The sequence below is a fragment of the Ascoidea rubescens genome (genome assembly GCF_001661345.1).
Source record: "Ascoidea rubescens DSM 1968 unplaced genomic scaffold ASCRUscaffold_5, whole genome shotgun sequence".
NCBI lineage: Eukaryota > Fungi > Ascomycota > Saccharomycetes > Ascoideales > Ascoideaceae > Ascoidea > Ascoidea rubescens.
In genome coordinates, this window is record NW_017962917.1 from 1 (window position 1) to 15204 (window position 15204).

The 15204-nt window shown below is 30.0% G+C and overlaps 7 protein-coding genes across 7 annotated transcripts; 6 read left to right on the forward strand and 1 right to left on the reverse strand.

Annotated features, from left to right (window-relative positions):
* The first annotated feature begins 1343 nt into the window (after positions 1-1343).
* Positions 1344-2309, forward strand: ASCRUDRAFT_141145 (uncharacterized protein). The gene is made up of 2 exons (XM_020189168.1): positions 1344-1497; positions 1600-2309. The coding sequence occupies exon 2, from the start codon at positions 1635-1637 to the stop codon at positions 2130-2132; it is 498 nt and encodes a 165-aa protein (XP_020047615.1). The 5' UTR covers positions 1344-1497; positions 1600-1634; the 3' UTR covers positions 2133-2309.
* A 1558-nt stretch (positions 2310-3867) lies between these two features.
* On the forward strand, positions 3868-4247 carry ASCRUDRAFT_7558 (uncharacterized protein; the record flags this gene model as incomplete). The annotated part of the gene is made up of 2 exons (XM_020193125.1): positions 3868-3934; positions 4003-4247. The coding sequence occupies 2 exons, from the start codon at positions 3868-3870 to the stop codon at positions 4245-4247; spliced, it is 312 nt and encodes a 103-aa protein (XP_020047616.1).
* Positions 4248-5472: 1225 nt separating this feature from the next.
* Positions 5473-7683, forward strand: ASCRUDRAFT_33922 (uncharacterized protein; the record flags this gene model as incomplete). Its single annotated transcript, XM_020190478.1, has 4 exons — positions 5473-5787; positions 5848-6157; positions 6275-7210; positions 7451-7683. The coding sequence occupies 4 exons, from the start codon at positions 5473-5475 to the stop codon at positions 7681-7683; spliced, it is 1794 nt and encodes a 597-aa protein (XP_020047617.1).
* A 990-nt stretch (positions 7684-8673) lies between these two features.
* COX6 (cytochrome c oxidase subunit VI) lies at positions 8674-9486 on the forward strand (the record flags this gene model as incomplete). The annotated part of the gene is made up of 2 exons (XM_020190473.1): positions 8674-8849; positions 9213-9486. 2 exons carry the CDS (start codon positions 8674-8676, stop codon positions 9484-9486), a joined length of 450 nt encoding a protein of 149 aa, XP_020047618.1.
* Positions 9487-10480: 994 nt separating this feature from the next.
* On the forward strand, positions 10481-11920 carry ESA1 (NuA4 histone acetyltransferase complex catalytic subunit ESA1; the record flags this gene model as incomplete). Its single annotated transcript, XM_020189674.2, has 2 exons — positions 10481-10771; positions 10931-11920. Coding segments are annotated over 2 exons (1281 nt in total), but the record flags the coding sequence as incomplete, so codon positions are not given.
* A 108-nt stretch (positions 11921-12028) lies between these two features.
* On the reverse strand, positions 12029-13383 carry ASCRUDRAFT_141180 (uncharacterized protein). Its single transcript, XM_020189169.1, has one exon. The coding sequence runs from the start codon at positions 13081-13083 to the stop codon at positions 12136-12138; it is 948 nt and encodes a 315-aa protein (XP_020047620.1). The 5' UTR covers positions 13084-13383; the 3' UTR covers positions 12029-12135.
* A 78-nt stretch (positions 13384-13461) lies between these two features.
* Positions 13462-15194, forward strand: TUB4 (gamma-tubulin; the record flags this gene model as incomplete). The annotated part of the gene is made up of 2 exons (XM_020195063.1): positions 13462-14586; positions 14614-15194. Exons 1-2 carry the CDS (start codon positions 13530-13532, stop codon positions 15192-15194), a joined length of 1638 nt encoding a protein of 545 aa, XP_020047621.1. The 5' UTR covers positions 13462-13529.
* Positions 15195-15204: the final 10 nt, after the last annotated feature.

The window sequence follows — 15204 nt, forward strand, 5'->3', positions numbered from 1 at the left end:
TTATAATTTTCTTTTATTATTCAGTGCACATCTTATGAATAGAGGCAATCTAGGTTGTGTAGTCTTTTATTCTATGACAAAATTTCCGAACTCGTATTTTTAAGTTAAAACCAATATACATTTTAATTAACCTGAATTTATTCCTTTTGCTCTTTTTTGGTTGTTGTTCCATTATTGTAAACTTCATTAGTCTATCAAAATCAAATCTATAAAATATACAATTGAACATATATATCGTGCAGTCCAAGTGAAAGACAAAAAGAGGGAAGATTAATTTCAATGAATATTAATGCTCAAATACTAAAAAGTAATATAATTCAAAAGAAGTTGAATCAATGGCTTACTAGGATTTTGTTATTTGTATTTGAGATGTTGAGTAGTGGAGATTCTTCAGAAAACACTGTTTCACATCAAAGAAATCACTATATGCCACATAAGACAGTGATTCCCCATTCAGTAAAAATTAAATTATCAACTCAAGATGAAATGCACGTTTTGTAGTTAGTTGTTAAGAGATTTAAATATGTAGACAACAATTGATAAACAGCAAAAGGCCAATTCAAAACACATCTTTGATAAAGTCCTGATACATCTGAAAAAATTTAAAGATTTAATTCAGAAACCAAATCTAAATCCAAAAGCTCAATACATTATACTCAGGCAAATGATTATATTTTAATCCAGCTTCTTTTAGGTGTTTAGTTTGGAAACTTAAAAGAAATACTTTTAAATATATCATACTAAAGAAATCAGTCGGAATTCAATTATCTGTTACTTTCGGATTTGTTTGTGAATAAAGAAAAATATCAATAATCAATATCAGAATTCTATTACAAGAAGTAAAATACAACTAATTTATATTCTAAAAACAACTTCACACAATCAATCTTAATTAGAAACAGATCAATTAATATATTTAACGGATTACAGTTCATCATCAAATCAGCATTGGTTATACACCTAATAGTATCAAAACAAGTTTAAAAAAATTTAGCTAAACAACACAAATAATATAATTATTCAATATAAAGCAAAGTAATAAATGAATAACAGTTCTATCATGTCTGTTGGATTGATTATTATCAAAGCAATTCAAAAGGTATTCAATATCATTATATTTATTTTGATTAACATTGATACATCGTTCATCTGATTCATTTTATTTCCCCATAGATTTAGATTTTAATGTGGTACCAATGATACGTTTTCAAAGATATATTTAATTATAAACGATAATCGAAGTTCTTAGATTAATTGCAGCTGAAGTATCAATAAGTCTAACCCAGCCGAATAGATTTACGTATCTCAAACACGTTATATTAAGAAAGCTGGAATAATTTTTGAGAAAAATTTCAAACTATTATTTTAGTTTTATCTACTCGTCCCATATTCTACCATTGCTTCTAAAGATTTGATGTGTTAAATTATATTTAAGTATGTGATTTAATTCGTTAAGTAAGAGTTGAATTTCAACTTGGGTTGATTGTGGACATGGGAGTATGTCATATAATTTATTAATAATTTTGTTATATCTATATGTTGAATACAAAGAAGTTTTGAAGCTAACCTCTGAGGATGATAATGTATTTTGATTGACAGTTGGATTCAAAGTATTGATTGGTGCTTCTAATTCTATGGCAGGTATTTTGACATCAACCTCAAAATCGAACTTAAAATCGAATCCAAAACCTGCGTTTCTTTGCTCTAAAAAAGACTTCGGCTTTGGTTTGAATTCATCTCATCTCAAGCTCCAGTTACATCTTTCTCAACAAGCTTCTATTTACGCCATACATTTCTCTTTTTCTTTCTTCAGATCCCCTATATATACGCTGCTCCATTTTGGAGTTTTTAACAAAAAACTTACTCTCTTTTTCCTGTTTGTTCTGATATATTTTTCTTGTGAGCCTATAAAATGTCTTTCACCTCTTCTTTGTATGTGTTTTTTTTTGATCCCTCTTTTTCTCTCATTTTTTCTTTTACTAATACTTCATTTCTGTTTGTATTCCGCTCATTCTCATCATTTTGCAAGAACCCTTAATATTCTTTTCCAATTGCGAAATCAAGTTTCCATAGCTTTAAAAACGTTATCTGTAGATCTAATCTTAAAACCTGATGATCCTAAACTATCTTAACTGATTTTTTACATTAATAACTGTCATTATCGAGCTATGAATATATATGCAATATCTGAGAGAGTTCTTAGAGTACTAGTCAATAACATCATTGTATCTTTTTAAAGCAATCGTTGAATGCTTCGATGAATTTTAACAATTTGAATTTAATCTTGATCATCAAAATATATATATTGCATACATAATCAAATATATATATATATATATTGATACATTTCCTAATCACAAAATATATTAGGCAATTGTACTGATATTATTAATGACTACATACTGAATAGTCTAATAAAATTCCATCAAAACTATCTTCACAAATCGCTACACTGTAAAGATTTGTCAAATTCTGAATTCAGGTGTATTTCATTTCTTATCGCATCAAATGCTCATCATCATACCAATTTTCCCATCTATAATTTGACCAGTAATCTTAATCAACACAATGACTTTCCATATTAGTTTTCTCTAAGTTGTAAAATAGTCATTTATTTTGATACGCATTCATTTCTAATAGTCTGGTTCCCAAATTAAAAATTTCCATGAATTAACTGAGCTCAAATTTTTGAAAATCAACACTGTTTTAATAAGAAAATAGAAAGTTTAGCTAAACAAACCAAGATAACATTTTTAGATCTATTTTATAATCGAATCACTGATCTTGAAGGATTGGCTTATCTTTCTGTGCTGGATGAGCTATATCCAAGCAACAACAGAATCGCAGAGATTAAAAATCTACCGCAATTGCCCCAGGTAGAAACAAATATAACTATAGCGAAACAATTTCATTAGTAGCTCAAATAAAACCCAGTTTTTGGTTTTGACAGATTGGGTTTTTAATTGCAAGCCAGTTACTGATATGAACTTTGCAATTTTCCACTCTATCCCTTTCTGTTAGTTGTAGAGCATTTGCTATTTAATATTGTTTGGTTGCTCAAACTGGTAGATGATCAGCGCATTTCTTATGTATGAAAACACTATTTCAAACTTTGAGAGTTTTCTTGACTAACCATGATGCAAAAAATTTTAATATCTGCCAATCATTTATTACACAAAGTTCATTGATTTTGAGTAAGAAAGATTCCTTTTATTTCAAAACCTATTCTAAATTATTCTATAGAAAGTTGATAATTTACTCTCTGACAGTTTTACATTTCAAGGATGAGCAAAAAACCCTGGATTTGAGAAACAACTTTGACTCATTTACTAAAGCACTTTTGCCGTAGAAAACATATTTTCAGAGTTATGAAACAATTGGTTTGATGAATATGTTGGTTTTTTTGATTTGGTTCTAGAACTTTTAAATGGAAATAATAAAAATAGTAATTGTGGTAATTGGAAAAGTATTATCAGTTTTGAAAGCATCGGTGATAAGATCAATTATTTATTTATTTATTAATTTAAGAAAACCGGTGTTATATCATAATTCGATACGTAGGATCCAGAATTTGGAACATTTGATTAACTTAGGAGTATTAAATATGTGGTGTAACAAATTAGTAAACTAGACAGCTTGAACCATTTAATTGAGTTGAAAAAATTGGATTTAAGCCAAAATCCAAGGATAGAAATAGGCGGGAGATCAGAAATGTTAATTAATTTTAAAACGTTAAATATTAGTTGTTATAGTATCCAAATCATTGATAGACTGTTGTTTGATTTAGTTGGGCTTAAACATTTACCAGTCTAATCAAGCTAAATAGAAAAAATTGAACGTGTCATTAATCAGTTAAAAAAGTTGGAAATGTTAGATATGCGTTCAAATGTGATTCAAATAATTGAGAATATCAAGAAACTAGAAAAGCTAACGGGTTTATGATTTGGATATAATAATATCAGGATGCTCGAAAAGTTAGACTACTTGATTAATCTAAAAAAGTTTGGTTGAATAATAACGAAATTACCAAAATTGAGAATTTAGATAAATTGACAAATCTTGAAGAGTTATGTATTAAAGACAATCAAATTACAAAGCTTGAGAATTTCGATAATTTAACCAATCTAAAAATGCTATTTATAAGTGGGTATAAGATTGTCGAATTTGAAAATTTGAAAAACTTGATATTTTTTGACTTGAGCTATAACTGTATTCCAAAAAATGAAGGTACGTATGAGTTGACTTAATTGATTTGCTTTTGGATGATAATAAAATACAAAAGATTGATGATCTGGATAGGTTGAATGAACTTAAATGCTCAATTTGGAAAATAATCAAATTGAATTTCTCAGCAATATTTTTATACCTAGACATCTAATTGTGATGTTGGAAAAGAATTGAAAAATGAAATAGAAAAATTCAATAAAGGTTTTATAAAAATAATAGACTTGGACAATCTGTAGTTGTTTCCGCCAGAACTTCGATTGATTTTGCACAGATATCATGAGTTTGAAACATCTCTGCAGATGCTGGATGATGCTTCCCATTTCAGCCACACCAAATCGATAGAACGTTGGACAGATATTTCGAAAAGCTTATTTAATTTGGTTCAATCCCAGAACGTGCTGCCGCTGTGCGCGGGTCGATTCGGAAGGACGCGGGGCACAAATCGGTTGCAAGGAGCTGACTTGCAGCCAGGGGCTACACGTGTTATGACGCCTCCTCGGTGCTTCAGTTGGTGGCCGGAACTCAGTTTGATCAGACGTACCTCTTTTTGGGTCGATCCGCAGTCCTGGAACGGTTTATCGCCGACGTTTCGCGCGAAGCACTGCCCAAATCAAACTTTAAGAAAAAAATTTTCTTTCTTTGCCCACTTATCAATTTATCACATCATAAATCAATTTCAATCTACAATCAGTGTTTTCGAAACAATACCAATCAACATCTACTTATATTTCACTGCACCCTATTAGAATTTTTTCCATTTTATTTTCCTGTTTCACTTTATACGATTCCACTCTCAACTCTGTTCAGCTTCCTATCCCTATACTCTCCTGTCTTGCCCAAGATTCTACTGATTGATTAGTTTTCCAGTAAAATATTATTTTTAATCCTGATATTATATCATTATATTATTATATTATTTTATTATTATATTATTTTATTATTTTATTATTTTATTATTATATTACGACTATTATACTATTGCCTCTATTTTTATTATTTCGTTCAGTGCCATTACTATTAACATTTCAATTATTCTCATTTATTTATCCGTTTATTATATTTTAGTGCTTTCATATAAATGTCAAATCATCTTATTTAATATTCGACCTTATTTTCAAAAGTCCTCTTGTTTGTAATCCAAATCTTTAATTAAAGTTTATCGATTAATATTATTTTTCAAGTTAAATTAAATTAAGCGAAATCGAATAAATCGTAAGTATATCAAGTATATTAAGTAAACAAGATATGTCGTCATTTAACAACTCTTATCTCAAAACAGATCGTCGTTCATCTATGGCAGAAAGAAGACCTTCAAACTTATCCAATTATAACAAACCCTTTATTAATATCCCACAATTAGCATGTTTAGAGTTGCCTCCTCCTGACTATACTCCTGATAATTGTGATGTTTTAATTATTGGCACTGGTTTGGTTGAAAGTATCTTAGCAGCTGCCCTAGCATGGCAGGGTTCCAATGTATTACATATAGACTCGAATCCTTATTATGGAGATACAAACTCTACTCTAACAATAGACCAAATAAAAGACTGGGTTAAAAACGTCAACGATAATAATATTAATGCTAACAACACTCCAAGTAATACTAAGAATAGTGTTAAGAATACATCCTTGGGTTATAAAAATTTTAAAAATGCAAGATTATATATTCCAAGACCCACTCAATTAATCTCAAAAAATTATGGCATCGATTTGAATCAAAAATTATTATTCTGTAAAAGTGATTTATTATCTTTACTATTGAAATCAAGAGTTTTTAAATATTTGGAGTTTCAATCTTTATCTCAATTTCATACTTTTGAAAACGATAATTTCGAGAAAATCATAAATTCAAAACAACAAATTTTTGTAAATAATACTTTACCTTTAAAAATAAAAAGAAATTTAATGAAATTTCTAAAATTCATTATAAGTTTTGAAACCGATACTACAAATGAATTGAATAACTCTAATAACAAGGATAATACTACTAATAATGATAATATTAATAATAATGATAGTATTAACAACAATAACAACAACAACAAAGACAACAACAGCAATAATATATGGTTTCCATATAAGAAAAAACCAATTTCTTTATTTTTAAAAGAAGTTTTCCATCTAGAAACAGCTCAAATTAATGAATTCATATTTGCAATCGGTTTATGTTTTTCCTCAAATTTGAACACCCCTGAAGCTTTGCAAAGGATTAAACGATATATTATCTCTTTTGACGTATATGGAAATTTCCCAGTTTTATACACCAAGTATGGTGGGCCTGGTGAAGTTTCTCAAGGATTTTGTAGATCTGCGGCAGTTGCCGGTACTACTTATAAGTTGAATACCTCATTAGTAGCTTATGATCCAATAAAAAAAATGGCTAAATTGAGTGATGATTCATTAATTACAATCAATGAGAAAATTGTTATTTCACCAACTCAAATTCCAAACTTTTTAGAAGAATATCAACCAAAGCAAAAGTATGAAGTGTCCAGGTTAATAACTATCGTTAATAGTGATTGTAAAGAATGGATGGCAGAAAATGAGAGTGCATGTGTTGTTGTGTTTCCAGAAAACTCATTGCCTTCTTTCAACAAGTATGCTGTGCAAGTTGTGATAATGGGCGAAGGTTCTGAAATTGTACCCAAAAATCAGTGTGCATGGTTTTTGTCAACAATTGAAAGAGGATCCAAGGGTAAAATTGATTTAGAATCTGCTTTATCATGTTTAGAACAAAATTTATTACGAGAATCCAAATTCAATGCTGATGATATTGGTATGGAATATATTGGAATTGGAAATGGAAATGGAATGGGATACGAAATGTACAATAGTCTAAAATTGGGATCAAGCTTGATGAATTTTGTTCCAGAGGAAAAATTAACGTATTTACTAAAATTTTATTTTACTCAAAAAACCTCAGTTCCACCATTTGGAGTTGTAAATCCCAAGATATTCAATGAAGGCGAGAATGAACATGACAGTATAAATAAAAAAGGAAATCCATATAATGAGCAGTCGATATTGGAAGATGAAGACGAAGAGTTTATTATTGAAAAGTTAAATGAAAGTAAGATTTCCGAAACAGCAAGTAATAAAGTAGAAGTAGATATAAAGATTACAAAAGATGACGGAGACACTGATAATCCAAAAAAGAAAAGTTTAAATGAGATAAGTCCAAACCAGGATGATAAAAATCGAATTAAGAGAAACATTTATCAAGATATTATATTTAACAGTATGCCATCCAGTGAATTATCCTATGATGGAGTTGTTACAGAAGCCAAAGTCTTGTATGAAAAGATAACTGGGTCAGATGATGATTTCTTTGATATTGACTTTGAAGATGAAAATGAAAATGAAAATGAGTTTGGTGGAAATGATTATGAGTATAATAGTGTTCTTGACGATAATGCCGAAATGGATGAGTTTTATCTAGATCAAGATGAGTATTAGAAAGTGGTTAATTTAGCTTAGTATCCTATTACTGTTTTTATGTTGTTTAATGTCGTTTGAGTTGGTGATTAATGTGTAAACGTTTTTTTTTGGTTTTTTTAATTTATTTCATTTTATTTTTTGATTTTATGTTTTTTATTTTTTTGTTCTATTATTTTTTTTTCAAGTTGATCTAAATTGAATTGAATTGAGCTTTGATTCGCTGATTTATTTTAGCTTCTGTTGACTCTATAAATAAGAATGCTTTGTTACTATTTTATCGTGCTGATGTTGGTGAAGTAGGCAATTGTGACGTCCGCGGATCTTCCAGCCTGATCCGCACCTATCACGGAAAGAATCCTGATGTTGATGTCCGTGAAATCCGTCAAGCACCATTTGATATCCGCACTTTTGTGTTTCCAATCCGCAGCAATGGGATTTGAATGCGGACTTCTTCTGTCGAACAAATTCCGGCCACCGGCTCCAGCCAATCACACGGCCACAAATAAAAAGCATCTTATTTTTCACAAAGAGCCATAATCTGGCAATGAAAATTTTTTAGTGCGAGGAGAGTTTGAATGGAACATAGCAAAACTTTATAAGCAGAATATCGTGCTTTTTTTGAAGATTTACTGGCGAATTAAATTCATTAATTTTCATTTGATATTCAACCACTCTGCAATTTGGAAAAGGTAAGATATAATATTTCTAGCGCTACTGATTTATATTTTGATTTCTATTCCATTTTTTTAATTACAATAATAATTGTTAGTTATAATAGTGTTATTTTTTTAGTTTATTGATTTTCAAAATATTAATCACACCAATATTAAAGATTTCAGAGTTATAAACTAAAACCGCCATCAATTCTCGCGAATAAAAACAAGTAATATTAACTCATCATTTTTCCTTAGATTATATTCTCCCATTTTCTATTATTATCATTATCGATTTCAGAATCAGAGCCAAATCATATTCATTATTGATTCAACTATAATTATTTAAATAAAAATGTTTGCCCCATTAAGACAATGTTTCAAAACTCCAGCCATTAGAAGAGCTATTCTTTTACGACCATCTGTTTCATTAAGATCTTCCACTTTCCTTAATAATACTACTAGATTTAATGCTACTAGAAACTATAGTAGCAGTCATGATGAAGAAACTTTTGAAGAATTCACTACAAGGTATGTAATTTTATTTTAGTTATTAAATTATTGATGGATAAATTGCAAGAGCACTTGCTCAAAAAAAAAAATTTAAAATCAATTTCAAATTCTAGCGATAGCAGTGTGTCATAATATTATTGCATTGCGTTATGTTTTTATTTGATAGACTTGAGCAGAGTTGATTAATATATAAAATCATATCTTATTATATCGCATCCTATTATATGCCATTGAAACTCTATAAATTAATATAAGTTAATATAGAGTAATATAAAGTAATATAAATTAATATCAAATAGTCCAATTTAATTTCCTATTAGACCCATGTCAATGCTATATATCAGAGTTACTAACGTTCAGTTTTTTATAACATAATTACAGATTTGAAAAAGAATTTGAAGAAGCCTATGATTTGTTTGAAGTTCAAAGAGTCTTAAACAATTGTTTTTCATATGATTTAGTTCCATCTCCATCTGTTTTGGAAAAGGCTTTATTGGCTTGTAGAAGAGTTAATGATTATGCAACTGCTGTCAGAGTCTTTGAAGGTTTGAAAGTCAAAGTTGAAAATAATGAACAATATGAAGCTTACTTGGAAGAATTAAAAGATGTTAGAAAAGAGTTGGGTGTTGATTTAAAAGAAGAGCTATTTCCATAATTTAACTACTATCTACTAATACAATCGATATGCTCAGTATTCTTGATATAATCGGGATAATCAATATATTCAGTAATATTATTTGGTATAATCTATAGGTTCTGAAGCTATAATGTTATTTTGATTTTTTTTGTTTAGTTCATTTTTTTTTCTCTATTATTTTCTTTCCAACTATTATTCCAACTACAATTACAATTACAATTTCAAATAAATTTAAAAATAAATTTACAATATAAGCCTGAATCAAGCTACTTATTCAACTTATTTGTTGATTTAGTCTTTGCTTTTATTCGTTTGTCTGATCTTCTTCTGTTCTCTATTTAACGATCTTGTTTGTTCATATTCTCTGCTCCACCTCGCTTACTATTCTCAAACGACAAATCACTCACTAAAACACTGAAAACGCATCAGCAAATATCGAACTATCCTTCATCCACACCGATACTGTAAGAGCATCTTCTCTATCTTTCTGAATAATACGGTTTCGTGATTGGCTCTTTAACAGAGTATCAAAAAACAAAAAAAGAGTCCGTGTTCGAATCCCAACCAGACACTTTTACCTCTCTTTCTGCTTTTTTCCGTCTTTTTTCCTCCATCGTTTTGTCTTCTGTTGTTATTTCACAAAAACACTCCTTCCTCGTTTGCTATGGCTAATAATGATAACAGCATCAACACTGGAAACAGCACCAGCATAGAACCCGGTGACAATTTACTCACGCCTGTATTTCTCAACAACTCTTTGGGTGGCAAAAGCAGCAGTGTGGGTTGTCAGCCTGAAACTCCTGATGGTCAGAAGACGACTTATCAGCCAGCTGATAAAACTATAACCAGCACCAATACTCTAGAGAATAGCATTGATATCTACACCAATGGGAATGGAAACGAAAATAATCCTAAATCAAATAGTGGAGAGGATATAAACAAAAATACCGTTCTTGATCTCCAAAATACCATCGATAATGATGACACCACCACTAGCATTGATATAATCAAACCGAATGATTTGATAATTGGTGCCAAAGTTTTTGTTTTAAAAGATGAAAAAGAAATATTAGCCGAAATCTTAGCGAAAAATTTACGAAAAGGAAAACAATTATTTTATGTTCACTACGTTAATTATAATAAGAGACTTGATCAATGGATTAATATTAACCAAATCAATTTGAAAAAACCGGTTATTAGGCCAGATGATCCAACTTCAAAGACAGACAAAATTACTGCTAAAAAGGGAAAGGCTTCTAGCTCAAAGACTTCAAAGACTTCAAAGACTTCAAAGGCGTCAAAGGTCTCAAAAACTTCAAAAAACTCTAAAAATTCAAAGACCGCAACAAAATCTACTGCTAATAAAAAAAGAAAACTAAATAACGATTTGCTAATCGAAATTACTGATATTGACGATAAAATTGATGAAATAGTTGAACTAGATAAATTTACCTCTAAAAAGGAAAGCAAAGATATAATGGATCTAGATGATCTTGATGTTCAAGGCTTGAATTTAAAAGACGGCTTAACTCGGAATCAAGAAATAGAGAAACTTAGAAGTGGAGGATCAAGAGCTAATAATCATTTGGAGGTTTCCAAAATTAGAAATTTAAATAAAATCATTATGGGAAAATTTGAAGTTGAACCTTGGTATTTTTCTCCCTATCCAATTGAGTTGACTGAAGAAGATGAGATTTATATTTGTGAATATACTTTGCAATATTTTGGTTTCAAGAAACAGTTTGAAAGATTTCGATCAAAATGCACTTTGAGACACCCACCAGGAAACGAAATCTATAGAGATGATTTGGTCTCCTTTTTTGAAATTGATGGTAAAAAACAAAGAATTTATTGTAGAAACCTTTGTTTACTATCAAAATTATTTTTAGATCATAAAACTCTATACTATGACGTTGATCCGTTTTTATTTTATTGCATGACAATTAAAGATGAAGAAGGCTATCACCTAGTCGGATATTTTTCAAAAGAAAAAGAAAGTGCTGAAGGCTATAATTTAGCTTGTATATTAACATTGCCACAATATCAAAGACATGGATATGGAAAAATTTTGATTCAATTTTCTTATGAATTAAGTAAAAGAGAACATAAAGTTGGATCTCCTGAGAAACCATTGTCGGATTTAGGATTATTATCCTACAGAGCTTATTGGTCTGAAACAATTGTTAAACTATTAATTGGTAATAAGAGAAGTGATATAACCATTGATGAAATTTCATCAATCACTTCAATGACAACGGCAGATATTTTGCACACTTTACAAACACTAAATATGCTAAGATATTATAAAGGCCAGCATATAATTGTTTTAACGGATCAAGTAATTGAACAATACGAAAAACTTAAAAAGAAAAAAAGGCATTATATTGACAGCGAAAAGTTGGTTTGGAAACCCCCAACTTTTACTGCCTCTCAGTTAAGATTTGGGTGGTAAAATGAGTATAAATATAAGAAAAAGAAAAATCATTTGTTCAGCAGCTGCCGTTTTGGCAAATAATAAATTACAGAATTTAAAATCACAATATTATTAAAATTGTGGAAAGTGATATTACTGAACTTTTACTACTTTTTCAATTTCAAAGTAAATTTACTATTCAATGATTTGAGTTAACTAGAAAACCAATAGGGATGAAATTTTCAAGTTATGAATCAGACTATAATGAACGATGATAATAAGGTCAAAAAGGACCAAATCATAACTATTAAATGACGATAATGATTGTATTGTACTTGGGAATTTTTTATACATTTTGATTGAGTGGTTTTCCCTTCAATAAGTTGTTTTTTGAGATTTGTTTCTTTATCTTTTTTGATTTTATTATTTCTTAAGTTTAATTGTGAGTTATTTGATTTTTGATCAGTTTTACTTGTCATTTCTGGGTTTTGATCAATTTTATTTTTTATACTGTTTTTATTTTTTGGATTCTGTTTGATTGAATTGTTATCAGGAATATTAATTGAATTTTGAACTGGTTTATTATAGTTTCGAATGAAACGATTCAGCTTATTTAGATCTGAATCGTTTTTCAGAAAACTGGAGAAAGTAATCAATTCAGTTTTATTTGAGTGAATGATCTTTGATTTGTTTAGGTTATTTTCTTGAGCGATGTTCGCTTCAAACTTATTAATCAAATCTTTAATTGAAGGATTTTGGTAATAGATATTATAATCTTTTTTTGGCGAAAAGTGAGAAAGGAGAAAAGTAAATGCAGAAGAAGAGGGGAAGCAACAAGAAAATGTGGTAGATATGGTCTCCAGAGAACTATATGAATCAACCGATGAAAGAGACCTAGATATAGATGTTGAATCACAATATTCAGCCAAAAGAAGAGTGTTTGAATCGCTTTCATATTTCAGTTCCATTTTGTATTGGATTGATTTCAATTCAATGATTTCTGGATCAATAGATGACGATGTAGAGGATATAAAAACCATTGAATCGAAAGCACTTCTCCAGAAAGGCAAATATAGAATTTGAGAGAAATAGCTGATAAGCATCATATCTTTCAAGCGCGCATAATCCTGCTTATAATTGCTTTCTGCGTTTTGTGAACAATAACAGCAGAGCAAGGAAGGACCAATCAAATGATACCACATCGAAAACACATCATCACACTTTTAGTTTATTTTATGTGGTTTTGTTTGTTAAATACTGAAATTCTAAGGGTGTTTACTTCACAAGAGTAGATAAGCAATTTGCTAAGACGTTCCGAAACATAAAGAGTCTAAAATTAGAGATGTTTTGGTTTCCAGTCCACTTTAAGTTATTGGGTTTTGGTTGTCATTAAATAAGTGAGTAAAATTCAGATTATTTACAGTAGTAAATCATATATATGAAAGTAAGTGGAAATCTATGAGTTGTTTGTGACTGTGAATATTTTATGTGGATAGGTTATTTCAACCAGATCCGGTCAGGTTATTGGTTGCAACACGTGGTGTTTTTAATGTTTTCCGACCAAAGAAAGATGATAAACAGAAAAAACAGGAAAAAGTAAAGTGTTTTGAAAGGAAGAAAGAGCTGGAGAGTCGAAAAGAAGCAGAAGATGCCAGGAGAGATTATTACTTTGCAAGCAGGTCAATGTGGAAACCAAATTGGACAGCAGTTTTGGCAACAGATATGTGCTGAGCATGGAATATCTTTGGATGGAGAATTTGATGCATCTCTTTATTCTGCTAATAATAATAATAGTAGCAATAGCCCTTTTTATAATGAAAATAATATATTGATTGACGATAGAAAAAACATTTTTTTTTATGAGTCCGATAACAATAGATATACGCCAAGATCAATATTAATTGATCTTGAACCTAGAGTTTTATCAACTATTCAAAATAAATTGCCAAACCTATTCAATCCGAAAAATTATTATAGTGCGAAAAATGGAAGCGGAGCAGGAAATAACTGGTTATCAGGATTCAATTATTCGTATCAACATAATGAAGAATTGCTTGATGTGATTAATAAGGAGATAGACTCTTGTGATAATTTTGAAGGATTTAAATTAATTCATTCAGTTGCAGGGGGGACAGGATCTGGGTTGGGATCATATTGTTTGGAGTCTTTAAATGATAATTTTCCCAAAAAATTGATTAACACTTATTCTATTTTTCCATCAAACTCGGGGAATAATAGTAGCGATGTTGTTGTTCAACCATATAATACATTGTTGACATTGAAAAGATTAATTGAATTTTCGGATAGTACGATTTTAATGGATAATGAATCATTGACCAAGATATCTATTGAGATATTTAATGAAAACGAGTTTTTAAAACAATCGATATCGTTCAATGAGATTAATCAATTGATTTCAACAATAATATCTAATTTGACTAATTCGATACGATTTCCAAATTATATGTATAATTCGCTAACGAGTATTTATTCGAACTTGATACCATTGCCAAACTTACATTTTTTGATACCAAGCTATTATCCGTTTACTATTGATTATGTGGATAACGTTAAGAAAATCCGGAAAAACTCAATTTATGAGATATTGCTAGAGTTGTTGAATAAAGATAATAAATTGCTTCAAATTTCCAACAGTAACGGTGGGAATTACTTGTCGATGCTAAGTTTTCTTAATTGTAGTTCAAGCCAATTTAATAATAACTTGATTCAAGAACAAAATGATATCCAAAGAGCAATATTGAAAATTCAAGAGAGAGTGAGCTTTGTGCCATGGGCCACCTCAAACATTAATTTACTATACACAAAGAAGTCGCCATATTTGAAATATAACAGAAACTCCAAGAGAAATATTAACAATAGTGATAATAACAGCGGCAGTAATAATGGGCGCAATAAACCATTAAATATGAATTCAAATAATGATGTGTCTGGGCTAATGCTTTCAAATGAAACTAATATAGTGGTGCTATTTAAGAAGATTTTGAAAAATTTCGATAAACTTATAAAAAGAAACGCATTTTTAGAAAACTACAAGAAGGGTGCAGGAAGCTTGTTCTCCGAGGGTTCTAGTGGAAACAATGAGTTGATCCAGGAATTCAACGACAGCAAAGAAAGTGTTCAAAATCTCATTGATGCCTATACAGCCTGTGACTCCACAAGCTATCTCGCTGATTTGGACTCTGATGACGAAAGAAATGGCGCTGTGGTGGAGGAATTTGAGCACGAAAACAACAACCCCGGTGGCAGCACTCAGATGGAGGTGGATGGTGAGATCGAAACACCAGGACTCTAAGCACAAACAG